This window comes from Solanum stenotomum, chromosome 10 (genome assembly GCF_019186545.1).
Source record: "Solanum stenotomum isolate F172 chromosome 10, ASM1918654v1, whole genome shotgun sequence".
Classification (NCBI taxonomy): domain Eukaryota; kingdom Viridiplantae; phylum Streptophyta; class Magnoliopsida; order Solanales; family Solanaceae; genus Solanum; species Solanum stenotomum.
In genome coordinates, this window is record NC_064291.1 from 2893436 (window position 1) to 2916418 (window position 22983).

Here is a 22983-nt window from a genome sequence, read left to right on the forward strand (position 1 = left end):
ATTTTATTTTATTTTATCAACCAAACATAATCCTAAAATTAGTTATTCCCTATGTTGCACTTTATTTAACTCATTTTCCTTTTTAGTCCGTCTCAAGTAACAATTTAATTTTAAAATATTAATCATCAATTTTACCTTAATGAAATGATTTGCAACCACACAAATATTTACCTCTCATTTTCGATCATAAATTTAAAAATCTTTCTTTCTTTCTTAAACTCAGTAACTATGTCAAATTAACTCGTATAAAACGAGATGAAGGGAGTATCAAATTAGGCATCCTTGAGCGCCAAGTATTCCTTGAGTCCCAAGTATTTTTCAAATTTGCTTACGTCTGTGCTTGTGACAGCATTTGGTCAAAACATATATTTCTTTGACTTTGCCACCAAACAAGCCCTTAATCTGCTGCCTGTATATATACAGAACCCTACAGACCCAATTTTGAATCAAACAAAGAAGAAGAAAAAGAAGAAAAATGAAGAGTTTAATTTGTAACTGTTGTAATAAGGAATTTTTTGACGAAAATGAGCAAAAAATTCATTACAAATCAGAATGGCACACTTATAATCTTAAACGCAAGGTAAACAGCTAAATTTACCCCTTTTTTGTGTTTTTGGAAAGTAAAAATGAATTTTATTCCATAAACATTACTCCCTCGTCCCTTTGGATTTCGAGATTCAAACAGGTCTATCTTTGACCGTAATTTTTTTTATATACTCCTATCTTTTAGTTATTTTTAATTATCAATTATTGTGACTTATAGTACTTTTTACGTAGTTTACAAATATATAAATTTCATTTTGAAGATTCCACGCGCAAATTTCCAGTTAAACTTAAACTAAGTGCTACATGATTGTGGAATGGATTAGAGTTCATTGTTCTGTTTCTTTGGTATTTATTTCAGGTTGCTGGAGTTCCTGGATTGAATGAGGCACTCTTTGTAGCCAGACAGTCTGCACTTGCAGAAGAAACTCCATTGCTATATAGTTGTGTAGATTGTGGCAAAGAATATAGAAGCTTTAAAGCTCATGCTCAACATCTGAAATCTAAAACTCACTTAGCACGAGCTTCGCGAGAGACAGGTCATCATCACGATGAGAATAGCGTTATTAGTGGAAGGGATGAGAGCGAGTGGGAGGAAGAGATCTCGTGTGAAGACAATGACTCATTGAGGCAACTAAAGATAAATGGAAGTAGTACTAATAATGGTGTTATGGATGATGAAGGTAACAATGTTGATGAGTTGGATCCGCGTAGTTGTTTCATGTGTGATTTGGAACACGATACAGTAGAAAACTGTGCGGTTCATATGCACAAGAAGCACGGGTTCTTCATACCTGATATCGAGTATTTGAAGGATCCTGAAGGCTTCCTCACCTACCTTGGTCTCAAGGTAATACTCTAGGTTTCGTTTTTCTTGTATGATCTTCAAGTCCGTTTAAATAACACAGTAAAAATTGCTCTTTACGTCCTCAGGTTAGAAGGGATTATATGTGTCTGTATTGCAACGATAGATGTCGTCCTTTTAGTAGTTTGGAAGCAGTTCGGAAGCATATGGATGCAAAAAACCATTGCAAGGTGCATTATGGTGATGGTGGTGACGATGAAGAGGCGGAATTAGAAGAGTTTTACGACTATAGCAGCAGGTATGCTTGGTGATTTGATAGCTTCTAATGTACATTTGAGCAGAAGATAGATGCAGCCTATATTTTTTAAGTTTGAACAACAACATATCCAATGTAATCTCACATGTGATGCCTGGACTCTGGAGAGGGTAGAGTGTACACAGACCTTATCCCTACCTCGTAGAGATGGAGAGGTTGTTCCCAATGGGAACTTTATTAAAGTTGATGGTTAAGAACATCATCATGCAGGAAAATTTTGTTGTTATCCTTTACTAAGATCTGTATTTTTTTCATATTCTAGCTATGTTGATGCAACTGGAAAGCAGCTTGTTTCGTCTGAAGATTTTAACAACAATGTAGAACTAGGAAGTGATGGATCTGAACTCATAATAACAACAAGAACCGATGATCGATTGTCTGTTAAATCAATCGGTTCAAGAGAGTTTTTGAGATATTATCGCCAGAAACCAAGGCCTACGCGCACTAATGATACAGCTATAAGCTCTGCTTTAAGCTTCAAGGTACGAATTTGACTCGTTACATGACACACAATGGCAACTAATATTTAGTCGTTTGAGCCAACATTCGTTTTCTCATCTCAGGTATCGAAGCATGAGCCTAGCAACCGTGTAATCGAGGGAGCACAACGTCAAAATGAAGGTGTTGAAGGCCATGAATAGATGTGGTCTGGATGCTATGCACTCTGGGATTGGCAGGAAAAGCAATGTTATTCGAAACCTCCCTAAAAATATACCATATTAGTCTCTTCCCTATGGATTATCTTGCAATATTTCTACGAGTGTTATAATATTTATTAGTGTGTATAGTTTCCGAAAGGCATAATACATAAACATGCCTCTTAACTATGTATGAATGTTTGGTAACCACACACCCCCAACCCAGAAAAATAAATAGATAAGGCCAAAAGGTTTAAAAACCTCAAATTTATAATGAGATAGAGAGTGGTGAAGTCTCCTACATGAACTTACGAATAAATACTACACAACATGGTCTTTCGAAAAAAAGAAGGGAAAGATGAATCAAGGATCCTCCTACAATAGCTTAAATTTCTTCTTGAAGTAAAGCTAATATACAACAATTTCAGGTCTACAGACTGCCTGGTCTACATATATCATCACTTACCTCTTGGGTCTGGTGGTCTTTCGAACATTTCTCACCGGTCTCTTTCCTTGTTGCTTCACAACTTTCCCGTTCTTTGACAAGTCACGTGCCAAGACTGGTTCCTCCTGCGACATATCTTCACTAGGAATGGAAGCAGCAGGACTCTCTATTGTTTCATTCATGTCTGGTACATCCACAGCAGATTCGCTAAGAAATTCACACTTATCCGCTACTTGGTGAGATTTAGTCGACTTGTCCTGACTTGACGTTCCTGGTTTTGGCTTCTCACCACCAATGTGTGAGTCGTTTTGTCCTCTACTTTGACCTGCAGACAAACTATCGAGGAAGAAAACCAGCATTATTGGGATTCGAGCTCCAGAAAAATTGAAGTGCTTAATCATTCATTCTTTTACCTAGCTTCTAATGATGTATATCCATTAGAACTTGGGGCTAAATTTGGTCGAGTCACTTCATGTGCGTCAGAGGCAGTTATATGAAGACCTGAACTTGTAAAAATGGGTAAATATAAGAGAAATTAAACTGGCCATAATGGAGAGAGATATCAGCAGTTAACCCAACCCCGCAGATCATATGGAAAAAAGAGAGAGAAAACCGCATATAACAAATGTCACTTGCATATTTTAGGACATAATTATCCAACTATACACACTGCCATAATCACAAGAAAGAGCAATGGAGGAACAAATGTGAATTGAGACTCATTACTAATCTCGCACATGATACACAAGCTATTTTAGTATTGGACGCACATGCTTTACAAGAAGATATATTAAATCTAGAACTATAGTTCACACTATGTGAGAAGTGCTAAACATCTGTAGACTCAGCCTAGATCATCCACCAGTAATGGTAGCCAAATGCTAGTGGAGCCTGTCAGTCAAGCAGCTTTGTAAACTTGACGATCAATGCAGGGTTCAAACTAAGAGCTGGATTTGTTTGTCAAGTTTACAAAGCGTCACAAAATTACCAACTTGTCGAGCACTAGGGTTCAAAATAGCTCTAAACTAAACCAGATATCAGACTCCATTACACCACATTGGCCACAAGTTTTCCTGGTTTGCATCTAGTTCCTTTACACCCATAAGTCAGAACTACATAAGATATAGGATGAATTCAAATTTGTATTCCTCCATGTGCCATCCTGACCATTCTAGGCCTGCCATTGGTTACACCGTTGCAGTCACCATGGTTCTCTCTCACATATCCTCCTTACTCCCCCAATCAACAGACTAATATTGTCACTATCATGGCTGTGATTTGTGGTCCCTGATTTATATCCACCATTGGCCTGACATGAGAACTGCTTAGGAGATAGGTAGCCAAGAAACCAACTTCCACCTTCGAAGACACTAGGGAAGTATCAAATGCCTCCATCTTTGTTTACGTCTCTATCAGACCATTTAAAAGATAAACCCACATACCTAGTAAGCCAACTTTCAACTCCTATCTGACCAGGTAATAGAAGGCAACAATTTTGACTTGTCTAGATGATCAAATATGAATTACATGTCACTCGGCCAACTTCATATATTTGTGTATTGGTAAGTAGTAATAAGTTTAATTCTGAACCCATTACTGCAAATTAGCTTCACAACATAAAACAAACAGAAAAAATCTTAAAGAATGGCGTCAAGTACCATCATTGTGCTCAGAGGGGAAAACTGAACCAGTATGCATGTAAGATTCACGAGAAGCTTGCTCACCAACCCGAACTGCCTGTAAGTTTGAACAGTATGAGGTCAGACGTACATAAGTTATTTCTCAAAAAAAAGTACATAAGTAAACTCAACATCTTATTGTCCATATTGAAATGCTATCTTCTTTAGTCCAAATGTGCCAAATGATGAATAAAGTACTGAAATCCCTAAAACAAACGGTTACCTGATCTCGCAGCTGAATAGAAGAGGCAGCATTTAAAGGCCCATTCTCAGTTTCTCCACCATCTTGTGTTATTTCCACATCTGAAAGAGAAAAAATGAGGTTTCTACAGAAAACTAGCAATTTACAGCAGAAGACAAATTAAACCAAGACAACACCATAAGACCAGTCTAAGAGGCCAGATTAGAGCACAACACACCTGACCACTTAATGGGTACATCTGACAGTTTAGCAAGTCTCAAAGAACTTGAGTCATTTATCTTCTCCGCGGTACTGGTTCCTGTCAAATCACCAACTGCAGATTTTGGCTCTGCTTTGCGTTCTACCAAACGTAACTGGTAGTCAGTTTCCTTGGAAGGGTGGGCACGTAACATATCTTCTGTTGCTTTTGACCGGACTTTTCGTATTTCCTCATGAATATTCCATGACCCAGATGCATAAGAACTTTTTTTCTGTGATCCAGCAGAAAAGCATATATCAGAAGACAGCAAAGAACAGAAAATTGATAAAGTAAATGGATTTAGTACTACTAAGTAGCTGTTCATCATCTTTGACATGAAATGCCTAACTAAGTTTAAGAATACAGAGCTCCTTCAAATCACTAAAATGATGAAGTGTGATCAAAGGTACAGCTTGAAACATGACACACACACACACATATGAAACATTATTATTATTATTTTTATTTTTTTGATAAATGAAACATGACATAATATTTAATTCAGTATTCTGAGGAATTGCCAAGAGGAGTAAACAGAAGTATTCTACCTATTTAGAAAATTAAAATAACACATGCACCAAAAGTGAGACTAGTGATGGAACAACCAAACATGCAAAGATAAGGACTAGTCACTTGGTAAACTGCTTGATATATCAAGTCTCTGTTATCAAGTTAATAAGTTGCTATAAGGGTAGATCTTAAGTCAAAGCATCAACCAGCTTGTTTCTTGCACAGTTTTAAGTTTATCAACTGGATGCAAGTCAGTAGATCCCATATCAATGTCCTCTAAACCACATGCACATATCGAACAACATGGATGAACTCGTGCATGGCTGCTTTAGAATTTATTTCATTTCTTTAGTTTACAACCTTTAGTTTGTAACGGTGTAACCTTGGCAATGCTCTTTAATATTTGATTGATAACAATTTGATCTAATGTAAACGACTTCTCATAAGTAGATCCAAGTCCAAGAGCATAATTCTTTCAAAAGTTATAAATTTATCAAACCATTGCAAGGCAATAAGATCCCTTCATAAATATCCAACAACCCAATTGTACATATCAAATTCCAAAGATCAACATGTGCATGGCTGCTTTGTAATTTTCATCATCTCGTCAGTTTGAAACTTTTGCAATGTAGATAGTTCATGTATATTGGAAAATATCTATAACATATAATGTAAATATAGGTATAAATAGAGTTTTAAAAAAATAGTAGTAAAAGCATTCTCGATAATATTTTTCTCGTGCTTTTATTTCTCACAGCAACATTCTTTGGCAAGTATCTTTTGTAGTTTAAGCACACCTGTTAAGCAAAGTCAAGAAGCACATTCGTTTGATTGAAACACAGTGTGGGCACAATCAAGATTAAGTTTGAGATAGCAAGAAAGACAAGCTGGTATGCATCTAGGCAACCTTTCTTCTCTGTCTTCCCTTTTTGGACTTTTTTTAGCAAGAAAGTAGCCTGGTCTCCAATTTATTACTTTGCTAAATAAGTTTTTTCTATCTGAAAACTACCAACTTTTGGCACTCTGAATCATCAAAGCTTCTAGTGCTACTTGTAGACATCGTTGTATAATCTTAGAAAACTAAGGTTCAACCACCGTTCGACAAAATAGGAGTGTACATCCTCAAAGGCTTGAAATGAAAGTGAACAGGCATTAATAAAAGCAAAATTGAAATTTTCAATACCTTCAAGGAAGACAGAGAATCACCACTGACAGAATATGGAGCTTCTTCATCAAAAAGCTTTGCCTTCATTTGAGAGGGGGTTCTAAGTCCACTATTATCAACAGCAGGGGACGCCCACGGTGGACGAACCTTCATATATGACTTGGCCATTTCTACAGGTGAGCCAAAAGTATCATCCACCTATAAGAGCATCAATAAACATTTTTACATAGCTATATTTCGGTATCACATAGCTGAAAGCAGTAAAATATGTGTCATTGTGCTGACAAAATATTACATGAGAAACACTAGTAGCACCATAAAGCTCCTTATAGAAAAAGAAGGATTGAAAGTTCGAGGTAGAAATAATATTATAGATAAAATACATATAAACTAGGCATCTAATTCAGATCAATTAGGAAAAACACTCTCATGGTTCAAGTTTCCACAATCAAATTCGACAACATTAAAATGACTTTTTTAAGAAACGGTACAATATAAATGAAGGAACTAATGTAATACAGACAAAAAGTACTCGACAAATTCATCCCGTATAATAAGGAGAGCGGGCCCAAAATTAGATATAGTTAAATAGGAAAGGAGGATCTTCTGAACTCGAGGACAGATTTTGGAGGCAAAAATTAAGAAGCAATTGGTTTGAGCAGGGTGACGATAATACAAAGTTTTTCCAGAAAATGGCAGATGCACATCGAAAATATAATCACATAAACAGCCTGGTTATTAATGGTGGTGCAGTCTCTAATGAGGAGTCAACTAACAATGAGATCCTATCTTTAGTACGTGGAAACTCAAGGAAAAATAAACTTAGGTATGTGAAAGAGAGGAGACAGATCTGGTCAAGAAACTAAAAGAAGACATCCAAGCCAATTAAGGGAAAAATATCAAAAGTACCATGCAAACAACTTCAAATTGATAAAGCTGGGAGATCATTATGTTGTAAATTAATGTAAACCATGTGGATAGAGGGATTCTGGTTGTAAGATATCTAATGAAACCGTCACTTAGAGAACTCCAGAGACAGATAAAACGAGTTACTTACACTAACTACAGAGCTTACACCTCCGAGAGTATTATCTGAACGGAGTCCATCTCTCTTTTCCTCTAACCATTTCCTCGCTTCTATAATTGCTTGACTATTGTGGTCCAACGTATCTGAATGAAACATAGAAGACTATTCAGCTTTATGCAAACATTTTGCAGGAAGAACGCAAGCTATAACCACATGATAGATTCATTAAGTTATTATCATCTGCAATTGTTTGATCAGGTAGTGTCGAGTGCAAACCCAAACTGTCTTTCCCTTCAAGTGATGAAGAATCCACAACCCTTGAGTTGATGATCATTACTAACTGGTCACGCTCCTCCCTGCAAAGTTAATAGTATAACTAGGTTCAGAAAGAAACATCATATTTCTTTTGTCCCCTTTTTTTGCATTTACAGACAAACATCATATCTTGCTCTTTCGATACACATGCATGTCATCTGGCTGTCAAAGAGTCAAAGCCCTACTTAATTTTTTGTTCAAGATTCACCAAGTCACAGCAGTATCCAATCCAAATACAACTACAAAGAAAACTACAATATTGAAGACAAGCATAAAAGAGGGAAATTGACAGTCTCTTAATATGAAAAAGATAGGATGCATACATAAAAGACAAGCAAAACATAGGCATGCATACATAAAAAGAAGAAAAAATAAGCTAACTGCACCACTTCACAATTGAAAATGCAAAGGGATGACTGAGTTTTCCAATGGGAGTGCTCCTCAGCTTGAAATACACCGACACCCAGGATTCCAGGGAAGTACAAGGAAATAGCTTCGACTACCACCATATCCAAAGTAAAGACGGGAATCACCAGTATTACATGAGCTCAACATCTGGTATTGATATGACGGACACAGTTAGCTATTGAGTAAGCCTTACCTGCCTTATCAAGTTGGATCGCTTGTCATATGTACTAAATATGAATTCCATTTTTTCTCTCACCATCTAGTATTGAGTGTAGACCTTTTCTCCCAAATTGCTAGCAGCAAAGACCTGTTTCTACTCATTGATCTCTCTCTCTCTCTCTCTTTGTATGTGTAAAGATAACTTTAGAATTTGGAGAGAGACAGAAGAAGGCAGAATTAGTTTCCTGAGGTAGTAATATACTGTTCTTGACCCAAAGAAGAAAAAGATTTACTGTTCACTCAACCTCAAAATGCTCGACACTATTCTACAATTAGTAGTATCATAGACGATGTTGAAGTCCCACATTGGTTGTGGGAGGGAAAAATTGGTCTCTTTATATGGTCTTGGGCAATCTTCACTCATGAGCAGGTTGAGTTAGGCCCAATATCTATTTCTTCTCATGGTATCAGTGTCAAATTCATCCCAATTCTTAGCTTATTCTTGATGATGGGCCCCCATATTATTGTCGACGCTCCAAATGTTAAGTCTTGGGACTGCGAAGGGGTATTGAAGTCTCACGTCAGTTGTGAGAGGAAAATTGATTTCTTTATATGGTCTTGGACAATCTTCATCTCATGAGCTAGCTTTTGGGGTTGAGTTAGGCCCAATGTCAATTTCTTCTGATATTGAAGTGTGTGACTATCTCATCTAAAAACTTCAGTTGTTAGAAAGAACATTATTTTTTTAGTTATCCCATCAACACGCCCCCTCACGTGCGGGCCTGATTCAGTTAATGGGTGGTGATAAGAATCTAATTCAGGAGCAAGCAAAGGTCCCGGATTCTTCATTAAGTGATCATAAATCAGTTTTTAGTCGAGACTTCATTAAGTTATCATAAATATTTTTTCATTTCAAGATTAGCAGTGCATATATTCAACATCCATACAATTTGAAATACTATTCCTCCTATTTTTTAAATGGTAGGTTGTAACTGAACGTGTGCATGCATGTATCTGTGTGCTTGTGTATTTTTCAATCACTGCTGGATCCCTTGAGTGTCAAGTGCAATAGTTATTCAGCTTTGAACATTCTGTATTGACTTGTTCCTATGAATTTGAGGCATTGCGAACCGTTTATATATTCAAATAGATACCTATTACTGAAAGAATATTAAAAATGGCTAATCAATAAACATATTATGTTGTTCCTCAACCCAAAAAACAGACAAATGACACCCAGCATTTCCATCAAATTGCATTTACAACTAAAAAATAAAAGCCTAACGATAAAATCTCAGAAAAAATTACCCTCCCTCTGCTAAAAACACTAAAGAAAACGAAAATTCAATTCATGAGGATAAATTATAAATCATGAAACAGTCCAAAATCTGAAATTCATATTGTCCTTTTCCTGGAGAATTATACAAACTACATCAGGGGTGAAAAGTTTTAAATGTTAGCAAAACTTAGAAAGGACTAAAGACGCAAAAAAGGGAGCAGACAAGCCCAATGAATTGATAAAATGCAAACAAATTGAGACAGATATCACACTACATGCAAATGCTAAATATAAAGGTAAGATTTAAGAATAATCTAGTTGGATATCCACAAAGAAATGAGACGTGCAAAAAACATAAAAAATAACAGCATCGATAAGACACAAGTCTCCTGTCACATACAAGAAATATCACTAAAACACTATGAAACAAAATTTCAGCATAAATTAATGAAAGTTTTGCAACTAACCTTGAAAATGTCTCCTGCATAAGTAGTTGCTCAATTAGGTGCTTGGTTTGACTTCTCTCTCCACGTAATTGAGGATGCTACACACAAAAGAGAAGTTCAAAAGAATACATAAATTTCTTTTTTTGATACTTCAAGAGTAATTTATTCATACTACACCAAGTTGGAGCTCAAAAGTTTAAATCTTTTCATTTTGAGCTCCAGAGTATCTATCCCAACTTCATGAAGTGGTAAATTCCTTTTCCACAACAATACCCTGATGACAAAAGGGACCTTTTAGGTGCCCATGATGTGCTCTAGACTCCTTCAAAAGCCCTTCTATTTCTTACTTCCCAAATTCACCATAAAAGACATGTTGCAACTAGATCCACACTTCCTTCCTTGCCTAGTTCATCCTCTTCAATTTGGGTGGGAGGGGGCAGGGGGAACAACCTCCTTGTTTTTTGTTTTTGTATTTTTTGCATAAGAAGCGACTTACAACAAGAGTTTCCTCTTCATAATGTTAGAATTCATACACACGACAATATGATAATGGAAGGTGTTGGGACAAGGTAAACCTAAAATCATAAGTAAGGAAATTATCTTAAAATACATATGATCTCTTGGAATCACTATGAAATTGGCTAAGAATAGAACATAATGGAGATCGGGGGGAAAAGGATTCATTTAGACAACACCAATTAGTTGCAACTTAAGGTTGACTTGTTCCGGTTACACTTACAAAAGGGGTAGTATTTACTGAGAATTTATTTTTGTTCCAGTTTAAAGACTTCTAAGCCCATGTAAGGATAAGTCAAGGACTAGAGAACCTCTAAGGAGACAAATTATTCAGTAAAAAATAAAATTGGCCTATTGAGTGCAATGCATACAGAGTAGTCATATATCTAAGTTGATTGATCGTTAGGATGACTCTCCATTTTTGAACACCATGCAATAGATATTCATCAAGGCACAAGTTCTCCTTAACAATTAAAACATAGGCACGCTATATCCTTCCATCTGTAACCACACATGAAAAGATTTACCAAGAAAATTTTATTTTTTAGGTCTCTTCAGGAAACATCCAATAAAATTGAAACAATACCGAGAAGGTCAACATGGAACCAAGAAATGGTCCAAAGAAAATTTCACTTTTTGACCCTCTGTAAATCAACCAACTTTCTCCCGCGATAAATTTATGAATGATCACAAATCTTTACGAAAAAATAGTTCAACTGTCTAGCTCCCAAGCTTGGAAAGTTCTCCTGAATCCTAGATTCACAAGGTGTTAGTTTTATTCCTAGTGAGGAAACTTGTTACCACAATATACCTGTTTTTCATGATGCCATTTATATGTGGATATGCTTCATTGGAGGCCAATTCTCCGCACCAAACATCTTACCAAAACCTATTTCAAAATCAATGAATTGAGTCTTTTTTCAGCTTATTTTCCCTAAATGAGTATGTCATCACTTCTGACAACCATTCACTCATTGCAAGCAAAACATCCATCTGCCACTTCCTTAGCTATGTTTTATTGAAAGTAGCTTTTTCATATGCTTCCTTTGAACAAAGGGTTAGTCACATAGTTCCTTATAAAAAATATAAAGAAAAGGTGTGGATATGGGGGGTTGGTCACCTAGTTCCACTCCACCGGAGAGTACTATCTTTCTCCGTTGAGACCCTACATATAGCAAATTCATGACTAGTTTTTGATTTTCTTTACCACTAATGACGGAATACAAAATAAATAAAGGTTGTACATGAGTAAGTCAGAATATTGGATTATGACGATGATCTTTCCATCTTCCAAAAGAGAAGTATTTATCTCCTCAAGGACATACAGTTCAAAACTAAAAAGTGGAAAAGTGCTCTCTCTCTCTCTCTCATTTGGACATAGGGCAGATGACAGTGTCAACCATTAACGACTTTACCGATATTTTTGGCATTCCATATAAGGACCTTCGTGTGGAAGTCTATTGTTGTTTTTACAGTCCCCTTGCATCTTTGTGCTACCTCTGGTTGCATCCAAATTGTTAAATTGTGTGTCCGTTTCATCAAAAAACTTTTGTTGTTAGAGATAACACACTTTTATTTACTTAATTATATCTTCAATGCGCCCCCCTCCCCCCCTACAAACTTGAATTTTTTAACGGGCATAACACGTGAATTTTTTAATAATAGGTGGCAGTGAGGCTCGAGAACCTGGGACCTTTGGCTACTATGATAACATGTTGAAGTTTGAGACCAACTCATCAAAAAGTTTAAGTTGCTAGAGAGATCACACTTTTATTCTATGTCGCACACACTCGGGTGTGGGTACCCGATACGAGTGCAAATCTAGAGCTCGAATCTTCATAACACAACTTTTAGGATTTGGGGTATGGATACAAATGTTGGGATGCAGGCAATAAATTTATATTGTGAGTTGTGACATATATACAGTATATATTTTAAAGTTACTGAATTAAAGCTAATAAAATTTAATTCTTTATAGACATCTAATATTTTATTCATAAGACATCTCGTAATAGCATAGGCCATAGCATTCTCATACTCATATTATATAACTATATATATCTATAACATAAACCTACAAAATCCAACCAATTACCCAATCAATGTATACTTCTCGGCTATACATGTAATCAAAGCACCCACGATGAGTAGACCAAATCCGGTGTGGATCTCAGGGCCACATCAGGTCAAGTTGACATGGGTGCGGCAAGGATTTTGAAGAGTCCATACAACATAGCTTTTATTTACTTAATTATATCTTTAAAACGGACCAACTATATCCCATAGAAGGAAAGCCTATCTGATATACTACTGATAACTTTCATATTCCAGATGAACAAATTGGTATCACAGGGAGAATCATGGTACTAAATCACAAAATCACTTGATTCCTAATGCTTAAAAATTAATAACATAATCAGATGGGATATATTACCTTGTTTAACTCATCCACTTCCGAGCAAATATCATTCTCTTCTCTGTCATCATCCTCTACAATAAAAGCCAGATGTAAGCTATTAGAAAAACAAAATAAAAATGAGAGCATGCTATAACAAAATAGTTTCATTGGCCACCATAATATTTGAGCTCACACCTAGATGAAATTAATATTAAAATGTCAAAGAGATAGCTAATAGTATCGGTACAAGAGAGCTTTATTTATTTAAAGCTTGAATAAGGTATTCTTTGCTACATGTGCCAAGACTGCATAAAGAATCCAAGGATGTCCCCTTTCGGTTTCTTTGCTACAGGGCTGGTACTTATCCTTCAGGAGAATGCTAAATGACTGGGAGATTGAAAGAGTGTCTGCTCTGTTAAGTAAGATTGGTGATTTCATTGGCACTAATGTTGAGCAAGATACTTTGAGATAGAGACACAATACTGATGGACAATTCCCTGTTAACAAGGCATATAGAATGGAAGACTTGGTGCAGAATGGAGGGTAGCCAAAACTATGGAGAAACATATGGAAGTGTCCAGCTCCAACCAAGGTTAAATGCTTCACTTGGTTGGTGACTAAGAGAGCATGTCTAGCACAAGAAGTCTTGAAGAAAAAGGTGGCCATCATAGTTTCCAGATGTTTCCTGTGCAAAGAAACAAATGAAACCAATAATCATCTGTTTTAACATTGCACATTCACAGCACAACTGTGGTCCTTATTCCTCAACATAACAGAGACAAGTTGGACTATGCCTGAACATACTGCAAACGTGCAAAGTTGTCAGATGAAAAGAGGAGGTAGCAAGAGTCAAAGGAAGTGGTGGAGGATAATCCCACAATGCATCTGGTGAACAGTTTGGAGAGAAAGAAATGGGAGGTGCTTTGAAGATAGATCCAATTTCATTCAGAAAGTAAACTGACATTGTATAGTATACTTTTGGTATAATGTAGTAGGACTAGAGGATTTAGACCATTTGGTAGATTTATTAAGAACCTTGTAAGTATTTCCTCTTCTTTTTATGTATCTAACACTTTTGATGGTGTCCCACATGTCCTTAATGCTTTATGCTGAGGAATACATATCAACCAGTTGCAGAAAAAATCCAAGGGAGTTCTCAAGTTCCAAGTGCTGGAGTCTGCAAAGAAGAGCAATGCAACTAGCCATGCACTGGATATGTACAAGCCTACATATCAATTCCAATGCTACGCCTAACTCTCACACTCTGACTAGTAACTTTGAATTAATTATCACTAAAACTAAAGGCTGCACCAGGTATAATAGGCGAGATTTGCCTTCTACTTCTTTCTTTTTGTGTGTGAGTGGAGGTGGGGGTTGGGGGGAGAGGGGGGGGATAACAAGTCTCAACGCATCTGTTTAAGACTGCACACTTTTTTTTGAGACCACAATACAATTTTAATATTTTATGCAAATGTTTAGACAGACATCAATGATTACAACCTTTACAACATATACTGCAACTTCAAATTTTTTTCTGTTTGTTTTATTTTAATTTTTTTACAACATAGTGCAACTTTATTTTTTAATACAATCCACATCTGCAATTAGCGATTTGTTCCAAGCAAAGCCAATTCAGTTGAACCAGCTTCAGTGAACGCGCATCTGCCAAACTCAAATGAATTGCAATATGTTTTTTTGTTATATTACTATTAATTATATTTTAGATGCATCTCGCCCCTAAAACAGCATGTTCTGAATTGCAATATGTTTGTACCACTAAAGTGGTATTTAGAAATCATATTACCAAACCACCCCCCTGCATTGCAATATTTTGTACTTTTCTTTATCTTATTTTGGGTTTCCTTCAAGAAAATAATATAAAGTAATAATATAAAATCAAAGGCTACAAGGCAAAGGGGGGAAACTTTTATACAAGCAGCCTCACTCGTGTGGTATAAGCACGACATCAAGAGATATCAACTATCAAGTGGTTGTAACCTTTACTACACATACTATATTTATCTTTTTCAAAAACAAATTACATACATAAATTCTACTTCCCCCATCCCCCAAAAAAAGCGGGTTCAGTTGGCTTCCCCGCTTCAATTATCATGCATTTGCCTCTAGGTTACAGGATCTCATAAACAACCCTCAACACATTATGTTAGATTCGGGTCATTCAAATTCATATCAGAACCAAATACAAAATAACAGGCTCAACAAATCTTCATCATAACTAGTCTAACTCCTAATTGTAAATGAGGAGTATGGTACTTAATAAGTACTTCAATAATGTACTTGCATTAAACCATTTATACTCCAAAGCATTTAATTATCAATTCAATAGTACTTACCAAAAATAACCATCAAATGAACAGTATCTGACAGAAACTACATCCATAAAACCAACTTTAATTATCTCAACCTCTCTCCCCCTCTGAAATTTCAAAAAATATACCTCACATTCTTACTAAACTAAAATATTCTAAACTCCAATGGCACGCAAACAAAAAGAAAACTGAAATCACCTAGCCTGTACTATAACATTTCCATTAAAAGTCAGTATTTTTAGAAGAAAAAATAAATTAAAAGCAACCTACACAAACTTAATTTGCACAAAAAAAAAAAAACATGAAAAGAGAGTTTTTTTTTTACTTAATACTCAAACAAACATCAACCAAAGGCATTTTAAAAATCACCACTTTGAGATGAGCAATGAGTGGCAATTTCGTAATTTATCACTTTCTAGATCTCTCACACACAAAAAAAGGAGGAGTGAGATTTGAAGAAGAGTACCAAACATGGAATCGCTGCCTGACGAAGACGAAGAAGAAGAGTCGGAATTGAAGACAGAAGTCAGAATCTTAGCGGCACCGGAGAGAATCGTACGTGTCGCCGGAAAAACATGTCCGGTGAGCCAATTAGGGCTTTTGAGAAACGGTTCTTCCGCCGCCGCTGCCGGTGGTGGTTGTTGTGGACGGTCATATGGACCAACGGCGTATCTCTTTCGCCTGTTAGTTACAATTTTTCCTCCAGAACGAGAATCCATGGCGATATTTTTTCACAGAGAGTGACGCTAAAAACTTGAAGAAGAAAAAAAGGGGCCTTTTTTATTCGGTTTTCTGTGTTTATTCAAAAAGAAGTTGCATTTTTCTGGTTCTTTTGTTTCATGTTATCTGTTTTGCAGTTTTTTTTTTTTTTAGAAACAATTAAGTAGGTGTTTAATTATGATATTTTATTTGGAATGTTTTAAGCAAATGTTGTGTTTGGTCATTTTTTATAAAAAAAATATTTCAAAATTTGAGTTTCTATTTATATGGTTTATATATACCTCGAATATTTAAAAACTAGTGAGTTCATGCAAATTGATTAATTTATGTGGTATGATCAAATTTGTTTTTTTTTTATAATGACTCGTCGGTCTTTGAACCAATCATAGTCTTCTAAACTCTGTGGATAATGAGTTCGCCCATCTACCATTCTTACCTTAAATACCGGGTTTCACTCTGCAAGGTGTGGAGCTTGAACCTGCGACCTAAGTCATAAATCCTCCACCTTTTGCCACTCAAATTTGTTCTAAAAGAGTAATATTTCAAAATAAATAGTTTCTTAATATAATAGATTAGATTTTATATACGAGCTATTATTTATTATTATAATATTTTTTCGCTTTATTTGAAATTTTTAGAAGTTGAAATTGAAGATGGAGTTGTGTTTGATTATAATTTTTACAAATAATATTTTATTGCTTAAAAGTACTTTTTCAAAAAGCCCATAAAATATGATTTAAAAAATGGAGTTTTTTCTATTAAATTAAAAATTAAAAAAATTAAAAGAAAAATATAGTAAAAGTATTAAGAGTGAAACAAGATTTTGGATATTTTTCAAATTTCAAATATTAACTTAAAAGATATCATCAAAAATTTTATGATCAAATATTGATTTCAAATAAAGTAAAAGAAAAACATTATTTTTTTTAAAAAAGACTTTATACCGATACAAACTAAATTGCATAAATTAAACCAAAGATAATAGTATTAACTAAAATATTAAAAATTGAGATGTTATGGAATTTTTTTAGATATTACAAATAGAGACTTGCTTGATTTCTTGTACACGAAAAAAATATTTTGAGATAAAAATATTATTTAATTAATATAATATTAGTATCTATTTACATTTTTACATGAACAATTACATAATTAAAGTTAATTCTTTCTTACTATTTTCGTTAAATCTAACAGCCACCAAATTATTAAAGTCTGGGCGCCACCCAAAAGTTTTCATATTTTGATAGTAAAATTAAAGAACTAATATTTAAAACATTTAAATATACTTCCAAACACAAGGTTCCATTTTGTTGTTTTCTCGTAGATACAAATATGCTATCTTTCCATACTGTTTTTGGACATATCTACGTAATTAAATATAATTTAACGAATTATAGTAATTAATAATTGGGTTAGTAGTAGCTTTTATTGAAATATCATATTACTGTAATTTTTGGATAATGTATCATCTAGTTTATTATGAAAACGATAATTTATGTCAAACTTATAAATGTTTTTGATGATTTTATGGTTATAATTAATTAAGTTTTTTTTTTTTTTGTATAAATATAAACATATCCGTTAATTTGATATCAACCTTTAATTTTGGGTATGCACAAGTAAGACAGTTCAACATATATAAAATTAAACAAGTAAATGCATTCTTCCTACGTGATGTCATACGTGAGTTATGGCACGTAAAACGCGTGTGTTTACTTGTTTAAATTAGACAAACTTTGATGAGGAACTTTTAAAATTATAATAAGCATGCTCGAAGAAATCACACGTACTCCCTCCGTCCCTATTTATATGTCATCCTTACTAAAAATATATGGTTCTTAATATTCGTTATTTCACAAAATCAATGCATTAACAACATCATTCTTCCTATTTTACCCTTGTGAGTTATTAACCTGAAAATATATACATTTGACCGACATAGAAAAACTAAGTAAATAATTCATATCCATTGATCAAATTAATTAATCAAAATAAATTAATTCATGTTTAATAATTGAAAACTTGACTTCAAAAAAACATTAAATAAGAGTAGAATAATAAACTAACTTAGTTTCTTAATGTACGTAGAATCTAAAATGACGACATATAAATATTTGCTTTAATTATTGCGATTTGAACTATTTGCTTTGTCCCAATGTGTGCGTCATTTTTCTCTTATTGATGGCGACTCTATAGCTCCTTATAAAATGAAAAATAAAAAATAAAAAATTGTCATGCATTGTTAATCTGTCAAGACATAATCATTTTTGGCTGCCATGAAAATCCCTCCAAAAAAACCTCATTTTTTCAAACCTATTCAACCAGGTTTCAAGAATGGTCTTGTAAGTCATCCTTTTTTTTTTTTTCTCATTTTTCCTTTATTTACCTTATGTTACATGCAATAGCAGCGAATTCATGATTTTCACTAAGGTACTGTAGTATTTATTTAATTAATTAGGGCAAGTTTATGTTGTATATATATTGTAGAAAATTCCTATAGGTTTCTTGAAGTATTTGAAGGGAAATGACAATGTTGAACATGCAATATTGAAAAGGGGTGGCTATAAGTGGCCTATGAAGGTGAATGGACATCGATTCGAAGCGGGTTGGGTTGAATTTGTAGAACAACATGGTTTGAAATTGGGAGATATATTGATGTTTAGACATGAAGGAAACATGGAATTTGAGGTCTCCATATTTGATTCAACTCATTGTGATAGAGAATATGTAGAGTATATGGAGGAAGGAGGAGGAGGAGGAGGAGGAGGAGATCATACAAGTGAAGAGATTTCCAAGAAATTTAAATTCAAAGGTAACATCTTTGTTGCCATCTGGTGTTTATTGTGTTTAGGTGATCGCACCTTGTTGTGTTGTGATTTTACAATTTTCTTGCATATATGCTCTGGCTGCTTTAATTTGCTATTTTTTTTTTTCATTACTACTTTGATTTGTTTTACTTGAGTCCAGAGTCTTTCGGAAACAGTATCTCTACCTTCAAGGGGCAGATATAAGGTTTGCATACACTATATCATCATCAAACCTCACATTGTGGGATTTCACTGGTATATTGTTGTTGGTGTAAAGGTAACATCATTAGAGTCCATTGATTTATACTTGATGATTTTTGCAAGTTAATTCCCTTAGATCTTAGCATAAGTCTCAACTTGCTTATATTAAAAATTACTCCCTCCGTTTTGATTTGTTTGTCTTATTTTTTGTCTTGACACAAAATTTAAGAAAGTAACAAGACTTCTAAATCTTGTGAGATAGGTAGAATGTACCAAAATATTCTTTAATCTTATGGTCTTAAACACGTATGTGGAAACTTAGAACTAAAGAGTTGCCAAAAATGGAAAAAAATGTATTATTTATGGAAATTATTTTCACGCAACTTGTAATGGAAACTACATAAACCAAATGATGATTATTTTGTAAGTAAAAACTAATTTCAAATTAGCCAAAAAGTATGTTGGTTATTATTTAAATGTTGCTAATTTTCTCAAGTACAATTGTCATATTAATTTCCAGAGGATGCAACAGAAAGACCACGGCGCAAGATCAAGTCATCAAAAAAGGCTTCTTCCCATGTAAAAGCTGCTACTCATCACAAGTCTTTTGGTCATTCTCAAATTGAATGCACTATTAGAGAATATTGCTTGTCGCGAGGTTATTTGGTAAGTTTCAAAATTCATTTTTACTTGCAAACTCTTCAAGTGAATGCGTTACACAATCAGGCCACGTATTAGATAATTAGAAGCTATGATAACCATTAATTAGTTACTAATTACATGGTAAAAATGATAACTAATTTGTAATCACATGTTAAACTAGACTAGAATTATAAAAACGTTTACATTGTCAATGTATGTAAACTAAATTCCTTTTGTTATTTTTTTTTTCTTTGTAAAATGGTTATACTCCATGTTAGCACCTTCCTCGACAATTCGCATATGCAAATGGCCTCACCAATAAGAAGTGTGATTTGATTATAAGAGATGAAAAACAAAGGTCGTCGTGGAATGTAAAGCTAAGTTCTTCTAAAACTCGAACCTCTATCATTGGATGTGGGCGGACCAAATTCTTTGCTGATAATTGCTTAAAGAAGGGAGATTGCATAATGTTTGAGGTCGTTACTAATGGAGAAACACCAATATGGAAATTTCAAGTTACTTATCGAGAAGTTCCATTGCAGAAGTTTCAAGGCAAGTTTTCTCATGTAACCAATCTCTTAATTAAGTCTTTGATGATGATCTTTTTCATTGTCATATATGTGTATTATTCTGTGTTGTTTATATAAGTATTACGTCTTGGATTGAGTCTTTTTTTTTCTTGGTACGTTTTCTCAAGTGTGTAAATCATTTTCACCCAATAAAACAAAAAAATGGGTGTAATTCCATTACTTAAACTGTTTCTGTTTGTATTTCATATCACTTGTTTCGATCAATATAGTAGTTGTTATTTCCTTTGCTACCTATAATCTATCTATGTAATGTGTTTTTCATGTGATTAAATAGAAGTGTTATGTATGATTGTTATTTCTTTTCGATTATGGGGTACCTTTTAGCTACTTCTTCGTGTTAGTAGAATAGTGCTTAAGTGCAGTTTGCTGTATGTATTCACTCAAGAATGCAGCTTGAAAACGGTATTTACCGGTTATGCTGAAAATCAATATCAAAGTCACTGATCAGGGGGGCTGATAGTTAAAAATATATAATTGCGTGTTTTAGAATATAGTCAAGTTCAATTCCAAACCAGTAAACTTTATTTTGATATCATATTCTCTTTTTCTTAATAGAGCGACATCCTCACTGAGGAGTGAGGATTCACGTATCAGACCACAGTTTGAGTTTGTATTTAGGCACAGTAGTAGTACTAGTTGTTGTTATTATGTTTTTCTAATTAGAGTGACATCCTCAGTGAAAATTCATACATCGGTCACCATAATCTGAGTTTGGATGAAGGCATAGTAGTACTAGTTGTTGTTATTCTGTTTTTCTTCATAGAGCGACATCCTCAATGAGGATTCATTTCTCCAACCACAATTTGAGTTTGGATCAAGGCATAGTAGCAGGGGCAAGGCTAGGTGGGTGAACATGGTTCATAGGCGGAAAATTACACTGTTTATACAGGTTTAAATTATTATTTTATATTTATAGTAGATTTTGAGCCCCTTTGACTTCTTTGTGTGTTTACTTTTCATATTTTGAACCCCTTAATGAAAATTTTGACTATGCCATTGTATAGTAGTATTAGTTGTTGTTCTATTTTTTCTAAATAGAGCGACATCCTCAGTGAGGATTCATATATCAGACCGTAATTTGAGTTTGCATTAAGGTATAGTAGTAGTAGTAGTTGTTATTCTGTTTTTTTCCTTCCAAAATGATTTGGAATTTGAAAAAGAGTTCACGAAAGTGTCCCCTGCTAATTTTCGAAAATTATATATATGTTATTCTTCCTTTTTATCCTAATTTTACACTTCCTTATCAAGTTTTCTTTCTTTTGCTATGTTTTTCATAATAAGCAGACATTATGAAAAAACCCTCAAACATGAGTCTTCTCAATGCACAAGTAGTTACTTCGACTTCTGGTGATGATCACCATCCTTCTTTTAGTTCAACCGTTAAACCTTATTGCTTCACAAGGGCATTTTTGGTAAGTTATTGAACTAAATTTTGTTAAGGTTGAAGTTAATTATATACAATAATGTTGGCAACTTCTGTTGAGTGTCTAGGACTTGGACTCTTTTTGTTGTAGTCCTTTTTTTTTAAATACAACGGTAACTTAATCGACTCAACTGAATGAATTTTATGGTAGCATCTTCCATTGGATTTTGTGAAGTCAAATGGATTGATGAATAGAAAGTGTGAGATGGTTCTGAAAGATGAAGCACAAAGATGTTGGTCAGTGTGGATTGGGAGCGCTGGACGTCATTTTGGAATTATACGTGGATGGACAAAATTCAGAGCAGAAAATGGACTCCGAGTAGGAGATGCTTACAAGTTTGAACTCATCAAGAATGGGGAAATGCCTATAGCACAATTCCATTGTAAGTGTTCTTTTAGTTCTAATGTAGTAATGTACTTTGTCAAGATTAAGTTCTATGCTCCGACAGTATAATATAAAATGATGTTTTGCAGGCAAATATTCTGGAAAGGTTGCAAAGAGCGAGGAACAGTAATGAAGCAAGTTCACTATTAAAAATACAAATTGGTTGATCCAATGTTTGGTATATAAACTTCAAAACCTATGTACAATGTTTCTGCAAAATCTTCATGTAAGGTAAGTAAATGAGTGAGACTTGGAAGTAATGACTGACTAGCCAGCTTTTGTCCAGGCCTCGATGACTCAGTATGGCTTGGTCGTGGTTGTATAAACTATGTGGATTAGTTGAACGTTGTCTCGTTTCCTAGCAGGATAGGCTTGGTAGTAGGTTGGTGCATTGTACATGTTTCCCTGTTTACACCAGTAGTAGTAGTAGGATTTGTCTCGTAGTTGCTTGTCTTATGACTTTTGTTACTCATCGTTATTCAATATGCTTCAGTTATCACATTAGTGAATTATGTTGAGCACTCTTTTGAATGCTATGTTATGTTTCCCTATTATTTTATGTCATCTTTACTTCTGTATTTTTTTGCTTCTTTAATGTTCGTTACTCGAGCCAAGGGTCTTTTGAAAACATCTCTACTTCCTCAAGGTAGGAGTAAGGTCTGTGTATACCTTACCCTTGTCAGACCCTGTTTTTGGGACTACACTCAAGGTTGAAAAAACTTGACTAATTAATAGACGAAAGTATTGGGGTATTGTTGACCCTTTTCTCGAAAAATAATTCAATAGTAAAAGTTCA

General features: G+C 34.5%; 4 protein-coding genes across 4 annotated transcripts; 3 read left to right on the forward strand and 1 right to left on the reverse strand.

Moving 5' to 3' along the window:
• Positions 1-449: 449 nt before the first annotated feature.
• Positions 450-2385, forward strand: LOC125841771 (cytoplasmic 60S subunit biogenesis factor REI1 homolog 1-like). Its single transcript, XM_049520939.1, has 5 exons — positions 450-580; positions 905-1393; positions 1477-1646; positions 1927-2146; positions 2228-2385. The coding sequence occupies exons 1-5, from the start codon at positions 476-478 to the stop codon at positions 2303-2305; spliced, it is 1062 nt and encodes a 353-aa protein (XP_049376896.1). The 5' UTR covers positions 450-475; the 3' UTR covers positions 2306-2385.
• A 158-nt stretch (positions 2386-2543) lies between these two features.
• Positions 2544-16226, reverse strand: LOC125841770 (protein KAKU4). Its single transcript, XM_049520938.1, has 11 exons — positions 15886-16226; positions 13126-13181; positions 10197-10273; positions 7845-7924; positions 7599-7711; positions 6560-6739; positions 4846-5098; positions 4650-4729; positions 4406-4484; positions 3161-3248; positions 2544-3083 (listed from the first exon to the last, which is right to left on the reverse strand). The coding sequence occupies exons 1-11, from the start codon at positions 16136-16138 to the stop codon at positions 2765-2767; spliced, it is 1578 nt and encodes a 525-aa protein (XP_049376895.1). The 5' UTR covers positions 16139-16226; the 3' UTR covers positions 2544-2764.
• A 2178-nt stretch (positions 16227-18404) lies between these two features.
• Positions 18405-20436, forward strand: LOC125841667 (B3 domain-containing protein REM9-like). The gene is made up of 4 exons (XM_049520833.1): positions 18405-18481; positions 18627-18951; positions 19668-19813; positions 20068-20436. Exons 1-4 carry the CDS (start codon positions 18416-18418, stop codon positions 20434-20436), a joined length of 906 nt encoding a protein of 301 aa, XP_049376790.1. The 5' UTR covers positions 18405-18415.
• A 1250-nt stretch (positions 20437-21686) lies between these two features.
• Positions 21687-22586, forward strand: LOC125841669 (B3 domain-containing protein REM17-like). The gene is made up of 3 exons (XM_049520837.1): positions 21687-21791; positions 21954-22185; positions 22277-22586. The coding sequence occupies exons 1-3, from the start codon at positions 21687-21689 to the stop codon at positions 22315-22317; spliced, it is 378 nt and encodes a 125-aa protein (XP_049376794.1). The 3' UTR covers positions 22318-22586.
• The last annotated feature ends 397 nt before the right edge of the window (positions 22587-22983 follow it).

What these genes read in the sequence shown, in the direction of transcription:
- LOC125841771 (XM_049520939.1), top strand. Translation starts at nt 476, where the DNA reads ATGAAGAGTTTAATTTGTAACTGTTGTAATAAGGAATTTTTTGACGAA. An exon ending in CTTATAATCTTAAACGCAAG is followed by an intron (nt 581 to 904) that starts GTAAACAGCTAA and finishes TATTTATTTCAG; the next exon opens with GTTGCTGGAGTTCCTGGATT. An exon ending in GCTCTGCTTTAAGCTTCAAG is followed by an intron (nt 2,147 to 2,227) that starts GTACGAATTTGA and finishes TTCTCATCTCAG; the next exon opens with GTATCGAAGCATGAGCCTAG.
- LOC125841770 (XM_049520938.1), bottom strand. Translation starts at nt 16,138, where the DNA reads ATGGATTCTCGTTCTGGAGGAAAAATTGTAACTAACAGGCGAAAGAGA. An exon ending in TGTACCCATTAAGTGGTCAG is followed by an intron (nt 4,730 to 4,845) that starts GTGTGTTGTGCT and finishes TTTCTCTTTCAG; the next exon opens with ATGTGGAAATAACACAAGAT. An exon ending in TATACATCATTAGAAGCTAG is followed by an intron (nt 3,084 to 3,160) that starts GTAAAAGAATGA and finishes CTTCCTCGATAG; the next exon opens with TTTGTCTGCAGGTCAAAGTA.
- LOC125841667 (XM_049520833.1), top strand. Translation starts at nt 18,416, where the DNA reads ATGAAAATCCCTCCAAAAAAACCTCATTTTTTCAAACCTATTCAACCA. An exon ending in CAAGAAATTTAAATTCAAAG is followed by an intron (nt 18,952 to 19,667) that starts GTAACATCTTTG and finishes ATTAATTTCCAG; the next exon opens with AGGATGCAACAGAAAGACCA. An exon ending in GCTTGTCGCGAGGTTATTTG is followed by an intron (nt 19,814 to 20,067) that starts GTAAGTTTCAAA and finishes ACTCCATGTTAG; the next exon opens with CACCTTCCTCGACAATTCGC.
- LOC125841669 (XM_049520837.1), top strand. Translation starts at nt 21,687, where the DNA reads ATGAGTCTTCTCAATGCACAAGTAGTTACTTCGACTTCTGGTGATGAT. An exon ending in GCTTCACAAGGGCATTTTTG is followed by an intron (nt 21,792 to 21,953) that starts GTAAGTTATTGA and finishes ATTTTATGGTAG; the next exon opens with CATCTTCCATTGGATTTTGT. An exon ending in GCCTATAGCACAATTCCATT is followed by an intron (nt 22,186 to 22,276) that starts GTAAGTGTTCTT and finishes GATGTTTTGCAG; the next exon opens with GCAAATATTCTGGAAAGGTT.